This window comes from Gymnogyps californianus, chromosome 7 (assembly GCF_018139145.2).
Source record: "Gymnogyps californianus isolate 813 chromosome 7, ASM1813914v2, whole genome shotgun sequence".
NCBI classification, from domain to species: domain Eukaryota; kingdom Metazoa; phylum Chordata; class Aves; order Accipitriformes; family Cathartidae; genus Gymnogyps; species Gymnogyps californianus.
Genome location: NC_059477.1, coordinates 18567563 through 18581549, shown reverse-complemented (window position 1 = coordinate 18581549; position 13987 = coordinate 18567563). Strand labels below are relative to the sequence as shown.

The 13987-nt window shown below is 38.0% G+C and overlaps 1 protein-coding gene across 1 annotated transcript in view; it reads right to left on the bottom strand.

Annotated features, from left to right (window-relative positions):
* The window catches only part of PDE11A (phosphodiesterase 11A), a 137556-nt gene that overhangs the window by 15084 nt on the left and 108485 nt on the right, over positions 1-13987 (bottom strand). Inside the window, exons 14-18 of the mRNA XM_050900076.1 lie at positions 13720-13810; positions 10497-10597; positions 6066-6143; positions 4599-4666; positions 1505-1575 (exon numbers count right to left, since the gene is read on the bottom strand). Coding sequence (XP_050756033.1) covers positions 1505-1575; positions 4599-4666; positions 6066-6143; positions 10497-10597; positions 13720-13810 — 409 coding nt within the window. The remainder of the gene's footprint in view (positions 1-1504; positions 1576-4598; positions 4667-6065; positions 6144-10496; positions 10598-13719; positions 13811-13987) is intronic.

The window sequence follows — 13987 nt, the reverse complement described above, 5'->3', positions numbered from 1 at the left end:
CAACATAAAACACTTAATACATCAGTTTACTGGATTTTTTGAAATCTTATTTGAAGGGCCAAAGAGAGAGAGGAAAATCTTCCTCCAAGCTGTATGACTTCAAAGCATCCTACATGTGGCCCACAAATTACTGTATTCCTTGGTGCAGACTGTAGAGCCCAAGGGAAGAGTGAGAGGGCTCCTATGATGGAGGAAATACTGAAGGTATTTATAGCAATACACTCTTCTTTCCCACCTGTCTAGGCTGTTTGGTGCAGATTTTCAGAAGACATGAGTCCATGAGTCTGGCTTTTGTCTTTCTCTGCACTTCTACCAACTCTACAGTACGTCCAAAACATAGATGTAATAACACACCTTAAAATAATTCTTAAGGTTGCTGGACCTGGGCCATTTGCACTGGAATTCATTGCTACTTGAAGACTGTAACATTAATGTGTGTGTTGAAATAAAATTACTTCCTGTTATGCTTCATTAGCATGAGAAACACACTTGCAAATTTTATATACAAGGCAGGAAAGGCACTTATATCTGTATTATATGGAATGGTACTTGCAGTTATTCAGGCCTAGGTTTGGTCTCAGAATTGTGAATACCATGACTGACTGATTACTCTTCTACGGGACTAGAGCTACCATTTTTTCTGAGATGTACACACAGAACTACTATAGGGAAGAAATCCATTAATGTCCCAGTCTCTGACAGTATGCAAAGTGAAAAGCCATTTATTGTATCTGAGCATTATTTCCTCCAAACTTTTTAACTTCATTACATCATCACAGGCTCATGTGTGAGTATTACCAAAGTGAGAACAAGTCTGAGCCACTGGAATGGTCTTTTGATTTTTGGAAGCATAAACATATTTGTGAATGGCTTGTAAGTTAAATTCTTTAGAATACTTTCTGTTACCCTTCTCCTGTTGCCTCCAGATAATGGCTTGTCAACATTTTGAGGTATTTAACCTGGAAAAGGCTTTCTCTTCAAATTGTTCACTGAAAATCTTTATGAAACTTTTTTTCTTGGTTCTTGTTTGACACTTTATACCCATCTGCCTATATTCCACTCAATACTAATTTATCCTTTCAATCACAGTGTTATATTTAATTCTATACCTATAGAAATGATTTTCAGCATTTGATACATCAAATAGCACAGACAGCTGCAGCATAAAGTAAATCTGACAATTTAGATTTCCATAAGTAGCTGGTGATTTTTTATTTGAATACAGTGTATTAAAAACAATAGCTGTTGCTTAGAAAATTAACTGACAAAATAACCTTGGGAATAGGTACAGCAAATGGGGAAAAGGGCTCAATGCAAAAGTGACTGAGTTGACTGGAAAGCTTTTATATATGGCTCTAAATGCATGTCCTTATTGGACAAAGCTTTTATTTATTCCACGATTTTTCTTTACATAAAAAATACAGTTAGTTTTTCTGAATGAACCCAATGATATTTTCTTACCCTATTCAAGTTAGTAACTATTTCAGAAGTGATAAAAACTTACTGAAGGGGTGAGTTTGAGTTCAGATCTTTCTCTGTCTCCTTGTTCAAAGAACTCACTGGTTACCAGCTCAGCTGCCTAAAATATAAATCATGATAAAGATTAGAGTTCTTGCTACATAATTTTTAGGGTAATGAGTTCTTGCTCAGACCATGACTTCAGCCTGTGCTTAACTGTAAAGAAGTGAATAGTCCCACTTACATGACTGATGTCAGGCACATGTTTGTATAGTTTTCAGGACTGGGCATACACAGGGTATAAACAGCCATAACCACTGATAGGCACACTTATCCCTTTTTGATAGGGAATTGACTGGGGGAATTACATTGCAATGTCGAGCAACGTAATAGCACTCAATGCTGTTATATGCAACTTACTCAAGTACTGAGAACAGAATAGAAAATTACAGCTTCTTGTTGGCATCCACAATTGTGTCTGTAAAAATGCTTTGTAAAACGTGCAAGAGGTCTCTAGGTATTTACAGGCTGTTGCCCTATAGAAACAACTTCACTTATCAAAGAAACTTAATTAACCAATAACCTCTGTTGTCTTAATTTAACGTAAAATCATAAAGGTTTTTTTCCCCACTAGGCTTTACTGTTTTCCCATGACTGTCATCATTATAGGATCCGAATATCTAAATATGAACTCAGATTGTGATTATCATATTGAATCAAAATCAAGAACTGGTGGCTTGGAAGTTGGAATGTGTCTTTCTGGCTTTTGTGAATGAAGATGTTCTGCTCACAGCAGAGGTTTGTGCTTCTCAGAAGAACAAAAGATTTAAAAACAAAATCAGTTATGGAAACAACAGGAATTGTAGGAAGTCAAACAGTGAGCAATCCTGATATAGTAGCCTTTACGTACTGTACTCTTCTCATGTGTGGGGCTTTGAAGGTAGGCCCGTGTGACAGTTGAGATGCAAAAAACCGAAACTAATCTACTGAAGATGGCATTCAGTTCCTAAAGCTCCTGTCATGCCTGCTTATTGTTTTCAAGTGTTTTCAAGCTAGGAAATGATTTCATAACACCAAGGCACAAGAGGGTGAACTAAGAAGAGAACCTACACTTCATAAAATCTCAAAATTTCTTGCTCTAGCAACTGCATGGTAGCTAACATTCACAAATCCTAAGCTTGTTACAGTTGAAATGAGTACCAAAATAAATTGGAAGTAGGTGAAGTGATGTTACAAAGTACTCTTAAATCTTGAGCCAGACTATCACACAGTTTGGAACTTTATAATGTATGTAATCCCAGCACACTAATAAAATCCTGGATCAATACTCCAGATAGAGGAATAATTTAACAACTTAGCAGCAATTAAGGGTTTGCAAAGTGTACTGTATAAAAATAATCAAGATGTAGTCTCACCTCGGTCTCTCACTGCTATTCTGATCCTGTTCTCCTTGTGTCCCTTTCCCTCTTCTTTTGTCCATTTCTGTCTTCTCTTCCTGAATTTTGCCTTCTTACATGTAGTAGCCTATATTCCCTTTGATTCATATATTTTAATCTCTTTCTCCCTCACTTTTCATGTTTTTTTCCTTTTGGCACAGTTGAGGTCCAACTATTTCCTGTTTTCCCTCTGTGGATTTATTAGCCTCTCTGCTTAACCAGGTAATGTTTCAATCAATCCCAGACGGGATTTTTCAGTATAAAGTAAACCTGTACACTAGGCTGCAGGGGAATTTTCACCCACAGACCTCAAAAGCGAGAAGGATAAAAAAGCCAGTTTGCCAGGGACTTCAGCACTAATTCAGCACCATAGCACAAAGATTGACAAGGAAAACAGACCCTACCTGACATTTTGGCTGTCAAAGAAAATGGAGAAGCTAACTGGGTTAAAGAGGAAAAATGAGGAGGGATTGCACACGCTGCAGCTGTGGCTAGGTGGCACTGAAAAATCTTGTGACTCGTTTTCCCACTGCAGGATATGAGTAACTTCACTGATTTCCATGCGAGGTGACCATATTCTGGCCAAGTAGAGTAACAGCCTTAGAAGGACTATTGTCATAGTCTGCTTATAAAAGCAGAAAAGACTCATCTGACAAAACTGCAAGCCGAGCTGAAGCCCTCACCACATAAATGCTTTTTTACTGAGTTAATGTGCATGTAACTTTTGTAGGTCCCTTTCAGCTTCTGTTACTTCCTTGTCCTTCTCCAAGAAATCTGGCTGCTCCTGCCTCACGAGTTCTCTGGTCTAGGTTCTTTTTTTCACCCCATCTTTTTAACTATCACTTTGCTGTTAAGCCAATCAAACACCCCCCAGGTGCTTAGCCACACTCAGCTGCACTGGTGTATCTCCTGTTCACTTCTTGATGCTGTCTATTCCTCCAAAACCCTACACAGCCTGCCTTCTACTAGCTTGTTCTAGACCTCAGTAAAGGACAGAGAATTATTAGCATGGATACAGGAAATATTAAGGATGGATGCCGAGTAAGGAAAGATGCCTAGAAGAGGGAAAATCATGTGGTAAAGGAGAAGACTTTCGGGACAGGTTGCTTTCTCACACTGTAATTGTTTGCCAATGCTGGACCCAAGTTTTATGTATATTTCTAAAGAGCCTACTCAGCAGCAGAAGCCTGAATTTTTATTTGTTTGTTTCTAAGTACAGGATGCTAAAAAAGGCTCTATACTACACTTGCAGTTTTTTCCATCAGTGTTGAGAAAATGAACACATTTATCATATATACTGAAGATTTTATGTTAATCAAAGTTTGCAGATCATCTGCTGGTGTTTTTGATTTAGAGAAGATTCTGCCACTGCCAAGCAAAACTTTGGGACAAAAGCAGTAAGCACAGCTACATGAGGCTACAGCTTTTTTTGTTTAATCCATCCACTTTTTGATATGGATTTAAAAGGTTAATAAGAGGAGAGGTTGTAAAGCCAGATCTCTTCAGGTACCTACATGCTGCTCACCAGCATGTGTACATGGAAAGATTATGCAATAAACCATTTCTCGCAGAAACCCCCTGCTATTTTTTTATAGCATTAATACCGCTGTAAATTGATTCCAGTTTTGGTCCCTTGTAAGCCAGGGCCCTGGGAATATTGTCCCGCCAGTCCCGCCTCCTCCCAGCCCTGCTATTAATCATGACTTGCCTGTCTTGAAATCTCCCACGGTTTGGTCACAGCTCCAAGGTCACAGGCTGTCATTAGCATTGATCTGAAAAACAGAAATGAACAATATAAGCTGAATCAAGCTTTGTTGGATTTCTAAACAACTCTGCTCTGGATGCATAAATAAATAATACATATATAAAATGTCAGCCCTGGCACCTTCTTTTCCTCCAGAAAAGAATGACATGTTTGAAATCTCAGCCATCAGCATGGCTTTTACATCACAATTGTGCCTACGAAGCCTAATGTGTTGCAGGTCATCAGATGATGAATTTTAGTATTGTGCATTGCACACTAGAAAAGAAATGATATTGCAAGGGAGTAACTGCTAATTTTGCAATACTTCTTACACTACTTACATTAATACCTATAATATACTATAAAGCATGTGCTTCACATGATATAAGTAAGGGTATTATTACATAATAACACCTGCAAACTGGATTAATTTATATGCCTATTTGTAAGTGACTGCTGTAGCAAGAGAACCTATAATCACAGGAGGCATCCCAGACACTGTTTAAGCAGTTTCTACTGCTCATCTACAATAAAAATTTAAGATTTACTGTGAGCTATACTGTTCCACTGTAGTTTAATACCTAGCTACAACCATGTTTTATATGCATTAGGAGAAAGAAACCATTCAGCTGTAGAAAGCATTTATGTACAGTACCTCGATGCAGATAAAAGCCTAAGAAAGTTTAAATGAAGAACAAGGGCACTGAAAATGAAGCATCAAATATATTGCCTGAATCTAAAATTAGGAATGGGTGAAATGATATGGAAAATAGAAAATGGCCAATATTTTGGTCAAAAGACCAAAAGGAAACAGAATTTTAATGAAATTTCAGATAAAATGAGACATAATCAGGCATGCATATGCAAATGCACACATTTTATTGTCTCAAAAGCATAGTGTACTCAAACCACCCACAATGTCTGAGGTTTTTCGATAGAATGCATGCTCAGATCATTCTTGAGGGCCAGAAGAGTACTGTGTATCTGGAAATTCCCAGGTACAGACTAGACGAGCAGACTAGAAAAGCAGAGAGAAGCATGGCCAGTGAAAGAAAACAGCTGAGAGGAGGAAGGAATGGGGAAACGGACAAGAAAGATCTTTGTGTCCTGAGGCGGAAAATTGATGCTTTCTGGAGAAAGAGTGGAAGGGCTGAGTGGTAACTGGTGACGCTGGGAGAAAGGGAGGAAAACATGACAGAGTGTGAAGGCAGAAATAGGAATGGAGAAGGTGAGGTCACACTGATTACATCCCTGCTGCTTGGTAATGTTTAGAAATCATACCATATATTTCATATCACGGATCATGTTTTTAAAACAAGCTACCTTTTCTTGTTACTCTAAGTCTTCACTCCATGATACATGAAATTCCTTAAACAAATATGGCTATACTTTGAAATAACCAGAAAGCAAGAAATAGTAGTGCTCACCGAAATATTTCTCGGTGGTTTTTTATATTCCAATCATAACCACCTTTACTGACAAGTTCAAAAAACTCGGTCCTTCTCCTGCAACAAAACAGATTATCAGAGAAGGAAACGACACTTCTAGGGCAGCACTGCAGTAGAAACAGAGTTCTCTGGACGATACGAAATCATTGCACCTCATGTATTATTGTTAAAGTCATTATACTGACAGTCCATTTAAGCGAAACATACTAATTTCCGAGCATGTTCTATAAATGTCTGTTATCAATGTCAGAGTTGCCTAGTAAAAGCAATATTGTATTTATGGTCTCCACAGATAAGGAAATAAATGGTACCAAAATGTTCAGTCTTCCATGGAAGCATGAAATGTTCAACTACAGCAGTGGACAGACAGACAATAGAAACACCCCTGAAATATATACACACTTCTCTTTACTTGTCCTTGCAAAATGGTTTTTACTTCTGTATCCTGAAGGGTTTTTCAGAGACGTGCAATTCCTGTTATTTCCAGCACACAGAACAGAACAGTGAGACACAGGAGCTGCAGATGTCTCGAGTTAGTAGTTCTTATTGACTAGAAACTAGGTCTCCCTCCTTGGTCCTGTGCTCTGTCTTCTGGAATACTTTGCCTATGTCCTCAAAGATGGACAAAACATCAGCCAGAACATGTTAATACTTGTTTGGTGCCTTTTAAGTACCAAAATTCTGACTCATCATAGTCTGTAATTTTTTATGGCACTGAGACTCCAAGCAGCTCTTATTGCATGCAGTGTGACTACAATATGAAACAGAACCTGCCCCAGATATAGCCGAAGTTGAGGTACAAAAATATGGAGCAACTTGCCCAGAGTGACCCAACATATTAGCATCAAAGCTGGAAAGCAAATACCTATGTTCTGAGTGACAGTCCAGTGCCCCTTCTCATAGGAGACTGTGCTATCTCTTTGTCAAGTGGAAATGTAGATTCCCCAACAGGAGAGAGTTTGCAAAGTCTTGTATTTTCTACATTTACTCCAGCTAGACTGAAGTTCTGAATAGTGATTATTGAAAGCACAGTCTGACGGCAGCCAGTACAGGTTTTACACACGACAAGATGCACACTTCCAGGAACATTGCCCGTGATCAATGGACAGAATTTTATGTGGGGCATGTTGCATTATTTTGGTCCCTGACGGTCATGCGTTATATGACCACTCCTACTATAGGGCCTTTCTATAATGGATTTCACAACAGCAACTAGAACAGGGAGATACAAGGACTACGTGATGATATCTAATCCCTTATGTTTCGTGAAATAAGATATAAAAGTTTCATGTTACAAAATTTGCTGGGACAATGCAAAGTCACGCATGCAGAAAACAAAATTCACCTCTTTCACACAAAGTCATAGCATCATGGCCCCAGTGGAAATAAATATCGCAACAATGAAAATTTTAATGGCCAAGAGTAGTTGGCACATAAACCTTAAACCGGCCTAATCCTGAGCAGATCATCAACAACTACATACTCTATTAAGAGAGCGAGCAGTGGATTTTTGCATCCTGTATTTCAGTGCCCAGTAATGTAAAATTTGTAATGATTGAATTTCAGTACCCAATATAAAATTTGGTAATGATTTCATTTTGAAGTATTGGATATTCTGGGCAATTGGTATGTTACTGGACAAAAAACAGGCAAGAATGTTTGAAGCTGAAAGCTCAGGAAGATGACATCCCAGAAACCTCAAACATTCAAATTTAAAATATAGAGATCCATAAACAGTAACTGAAAATGTGAGTCTCAAGGCCTTACGTTAAGCTGAAAACTTTAAGATAAGAATTTGCTTTGAAATCCATTTAAATGGATGCAGTAGTAGTCCAACGCCACAGAGAATTTCTAGTGTAGGAAGGAGTCAACCTGAGGAAAGCAGCCATGTATAAGGAAACAATTTAGTGTTTCCTGCTAGTTGCTTATGCATGGTATGCCAAAATGAAGAGGTTTGCTATTATTAAGCAAACATGATATGCCAGGATTTCAGAAATAAACAGAATGATAACAACTTTGCAATGTCTTTGAGTAACTTTGACTCTGGTTGTATTTTGCCTGGAAGAGAAAGTTGTCTTGCTATATATAGCAAATCCAGTTGCTCTACAGCCCAGTGGCTCAAGACATCATTTGAGTGAATTTCCATAAAATTAATTTTGATTCCATCCTTTTGCGTGTTGTATGATCTGCAAGCATCATTATCTAGAATTATCTACTAAAATCAAATATATTTTCCATCTGATCTTTCACTGAAAGTCATCTTTTTGTTTGTTTGTAGAATAGTAGTGCCTTGAGGAGGTCATAAAGCCTTGCTCTGCCTGGACTTTTGTTGCTGTTTTGCTAGCTGGACTTTGTGATCATTAGGTTTAGGCATTCTAAGAATACTGATATGAGAATTTGCTTCTCTACAAAAATATTGAACATGTAGCAAAATGAAAAAACAAGTTAGGTACTTGTGCGGAAACATCTGTTCACATAGGGTGGTAAATCATCAATGTTTCCAGGGAGTGATTTTCAGGCACTTTTGGAAGTAGCATAACAACTACCTGATTAATGAATCATAATAACACAAGAGGAAAAGATAACTTATTTGCAGACTTCTGAGTAGAAAGGCCTCGTTTGCTAAAAGTTTTCTGATTCATGTAGCACATAAAAATCAATTATGCAAGCAAGGAAGAATAATCTTGAAATTCAGCTGATGTCCCTTTTTGGACATTATTTCTCTGTATTAAAACTAGAAAGACAACCTGATGATGTAGTTTTTCAACCTAAGGCAGGCAGGGAAGAGAGCTCCTTCACGTCGGGGTCTGGACTGGGTTCCCTCCCAAGGCACTGCTGCGGGCCCTCTCTGGCTCTTCCAGGGGCTGCAAGACCTCGGCCAGGGGGAGCACATGGGGCTGTGCCAGGGCAGCTGCCCTCTGAGCCCCTGCCACTCATCTCTTCCTTGACAGCACAAAACATTTCTGCAGCACTTGTTATTTGTGGTGAGACAGGAGAACCTGTACTGACACATCCCCGTGGTCCTTCTATCTCACCTAAAGCTGTCAGCAAATTTCCCTGTCATACCAGCCCCCCAGATAACAAGCGATCCTAACAGCTTCAAAAAGAGTATGCTTAAAAAGGTTTATTTGTCCTGCTCAGGATTTTCATGTCGGCAAGCAGAAATTTCTTCATGGACGAATGTTTAGAAGTTATTTATAATAAAACTATTCACTAAAACCCTTTCTTAATACAACTTCTCTGAGAATAGACTTGCAGGACACAAAGAATATCAGCATGTCTACTGCCAGTACTCTTTAGAAACAGCCCTTGGCACAGTAACCAAATACTGAGGAAAAAAAGACGAAGCAAATGTTGCAGCATCCCAGTTAGTATTTTACAATTAACAGTTAAAGATACAATGTTGATATAGATAGTTGAACAACTTCAGGGTGAAGACTTGGCCTGAAGTTTTCTGGAAACTTGGTTTGGTATCAACCATCAGCACAAAGGAGGGCCAGAATCCAGGTATACTACCCTAAGAAAAACATTACTAAATGCTACCCAGCACTGTACAGGATAGGACGCTAATGGACATCAAACAAAAATTCCTAAGGATGAATTATTGTCAAGACTGGGAAAGTAGTACGCTGAAACTGCACATCCGACAGCACTTCACCCTGTAAGTCAGCCACAGGCATGTGCCAGAGAGGGGGATGTCAAAAGTGCAACGTGACGGTGACGCCATGACTCCTCCAACTACATGCATGCTCCCACACATTCTCACTGGGAAGAGCCTGGTAATAATTAACAGTATTTGAAAAACATAAAACAGCACCAACTTGAAGTCTACTTAGAGATTTGATTTGCAAACAAGGAAAAGGAAGAAAACTGGATGAGAGACATCCTATTATACTTCTCTCGAGTTAAGCTTTTTAAGACCTGTTCTCATGTGATGAAAATTGGCATAATTTGTCTTCAAAGCAGCAATGTGTATGATTTCATTACCTCTGCAACTGGGTCTGTAACTAAATATGATATTTCTTAGCATACATGTTTAGAAACTCTGAAATGGTGGAAAAGAATTCTAAAATGTCATTGATTTTCTACCAGCCTGAAGAAATGATCACAGAAGGGACAGAAGAATTACGGGACTGAGCTGTAACTGATTCCTGGGATTGCTTTGAAGTATAAGCCTAGGATTACACTTGCTTTTTGTTGATACAGACATGTTACACATTAAAGCAAAACTTACTTGGACACTTGAGATATTTCTATTAGCCTAAGAAATACTAAGTATTAGACTAAATCTCTTCAACCACAGCTAAACACTAATTTCTCATATTATATATCCTTATCGGTATTTAATATGTCATTAGAGTAAGTTCTTCGAATTTTCATTTGTCAAATACAAGAAATGCCAATACTTACTCAAAATACAGAGTGAGGTCTGTTGCCAGTATTGATTGCTTTAGAAGCTGCATAAGGTCACTGTAGTCCTTAGAGGACAAATTAGCAAAGATGTTGTGACCCTATAATGAAAGAGATAAAAGAGGTAAAGGGCTAGTAATCAATATAGGTTTTTAAAAGGTTTTCTAACTCTTTAGTCTACTGTTCCCCTGTAACAGAGATCTTTTCTGATTCATGGCAAAACTACGACAAAATAATAATGTTAATACTGCTGAGATTACATTGGGGTGGAAGAGTTGACAATTGTAATCAAGCACCTGGTATGTTTTTCTAAACTCTGCTGAAATTATAGCCTCTTGAGGAAAGATTTACTCTTTGCTCTGACCCTGCACAGACTCAGTTTATGGGGAAAAACTATGGATACGTCTCAATCTTTCCTCTTATTAAATGTTTTGGGGAGCTGTGCATTGCAGCTTTTGAGTTGCGCTCCTAATAGATTTATCTGTGCTGCTGCTTGCAGGCACACAAACTGCTGTTAGAGCAGTCAAAGACACTAAATCAGTTTTTCATTCAAAACAGCCCATTTGCTCACTCTGCCCGTTACTGCGTTGTTTTACAGTGTATACAAGCATTGCCTATCCAGGCTAAAGAACCGCAACTTTATGTGGTTTAAATGCCCTTTGTAGGCCCAATAGGCTACTTTTTAAGGGATCATGGATTCAGAATTTGAAAGGTGCTCTATGGCCAGAATGAAAGGAAATGAATTATTTAATATTGCTATTTGAGAGCCGGAAGGTCCTTTTGTAACTGAATTTCTGAAAACTAAGAGGGACAGAGATCCTATAATTTCTCTATGAAATCCTAGAGAAAATAAGCTGAAAGAAATAAAATTAATGGAAAATTCTAAATGTAAGCTTAAGAAGGGGTCTTTGTGACATTAGTTACATATAACTAAATTAACATAAACAAAAGTACTACACTTTTTTTTCCCCCCAATCACCTACAGAAATAATGAGGTTCTTGCTAAAGAGAGTCTTATTTTGGTGGTATTTAGCACTGTAATGCACACATTCAGTATGCACTGCCATCTACTGCTTAGGAAGATTAAAATGCCCTTAAAACCAAGAATTTTCCAGCAACAGGATTGCTATTACCATGATGGTCTGAGGACACAGACGAGATAAGGTCTGGAGACAGAGATGGTATTTTTTAATAGATCAGCTAATTGTTGGACTAAAAAAATAATGTACCATGCATAAAAGATAGTCTTCTCTGTGACAGTGAAATGATTATTTCTTTTCAGCTAAATATTGAGAAGAATTTGAGAATCTAAAGCTTATTTGTGAAAAACAATTTTAAAACCAAAGTACTCGGAGAAAATAAAGCAAAACGTATCAGGAAAATAGCAGCTCTTACAACAGGGGTAATTTACCAAGTTGTCTGTTATTCTATAATATCTGTTGCCTTTCTGACCTATTTCATGGTGTATAAAACCATGTCACTACAAAGCTCAAGATCACTTATACTGAGGTTAGCATGTCAAGAGTAAAGGCTATATAGCTCCTTTGTCCAACATGATAAAAATCTAAAGAAATAACACACTACACTATGTTTCCTTCTAGGTAGCACAGACAGACTAGAATATCAACATTAGTGGATAGGATATAATCTAATTTCAGCTTATTTGAGAGAGGAGACCAACTGCTCAGCTGGTGAAAGTTGGTGTATCTTTAAGTAGAAGGGAGGATCCAAATCTGCATTTATTCCAAACTAAGGGGTGTTGTGTTCCAGTAGCAAATAGTATCTACTGGATAAAAATCCTGTAGGATTAATTTTCTAGTCTAGAAATGAGGACCTGGAGAAGAAACTGCCTGAATGATCAAAGGGGAGGACTTGCATTTCAAGTAATATTTTACATCTCTGAAAGAAGCTAGAGTAGATTCCAAGGAAAAAAAGTATTTTTTCATCAATTTCTTGATTTTTAAGCTGGAAAAGATAAAAAAAAGCATCTAGACTGACATGAGCTATAAACTTTCACAGAGTTGTCCATGTCTTGAGCCTGTCTTCAGAGAGATATTCAGTCCTGATGAAGATTTCAGGAACTGGAGAAATGACTGTTTCCCAGGAAAGCTTGTTCCAGAGGCTGAACAGTCTCATTGGTTTAGAAAAAAAACAGAAAAAAACCCAAAACCTTTCCTTTTTTCCTATTCTGAACCAGTCTGTTTAACTTTCAAATGCTGCTTTTTCTTATGCCTTTCCCTGGTAGTATAAGGAGCCATTTAATTCCTAGTATCACCTTTTAGATAAGCTAGGCTAGGCTGAGCAGATTGAGCTGTTTAAATCTCATGCTGGTGCTCTCCTTTCCTACGTCTACTTTTTTTAATATAATGTTGAGAAACTGAACACTAAAGCCACAGTCCCATGACTAATCTCCGTGGCACTGTACACAGAGGTAAAGCCATCACCCTGTTCCCATTTGTCTGCGATCACGGGACGTTCCCAGATGCTCTTCAAAAGTTACTGCAGATCAGCGTACGGTCTCCAATTGTACTGCATGAACAACATTTTTGTTTTTATATATACTAAATGCATTTTGTAACAACCTATCTGTGTAAATTAAGAAAATACAGCCATTGTTTTGTAAGGATTGCGTGTCCATCCTTCTACTTTTCTCACTTGCTACATCTCTGGGGTAGTGCATGCTGCAGACTGTGATGCATAAGATATTCTAGGCAAGAACGATGTCTTTATATGTATTTGCAAAGCAACTAGTGTACTTTGGACAGCACGATAGTACTAATATTAATTTAAAAAAAATAATTTAGTAAAATTATGCAAAACCATCATAAAAATACTGATTACAAAAAGACTATTAAAGAAATTAAATTGGTCCAGTAAAGGGTGGCTGTGATACTCTGAATACAACACCTGTGGGGAAAGGTAAGAGCTTGTTTTGCCTACCTATAAACCACTAAGCAGGATATATGTAAGAAGACTGAGAAAAGCTGACAATATGATTAGGATATGTTCTCCTTAGCCCTAGCTGATTGAGACAAATATAATCTCTGGGTTCTATGATCAGCATTTGTAGTTGTTTAATTTTGTGCTAGTTGTGACCTTTGTGGTAACCAATAAATAATTCCTCAAGGAGAGGGCATTAAAAAGGTACTGTGTGTGGTATTTCCTTTCTCTGGCTGAAACTGCCCAACAGCTTACAGTGAGATTAATAGTAATGCTTTTGTACCTCACTTTGGAGAATCATGACAGCATGATTGAAATGGTGGTGCTCCAAGGTAGCAGAGGTGCCGTAGAGCTGAGCTAAGGCTGATCCGCTCCTGAAACAGAACATGGGGAGTCAACAAATACTGCTCGTCTGCTTACGAAGCAGGTTTCAGAGACAATTTAGTAACAAAAGCACGTAGCCACACTCTCCCTCTCCATTTCAGCAACCACACTTAAGACAGTTGACAAGATCAAAATAATAATTTAAAGCCAGATACAAAGCATTTATG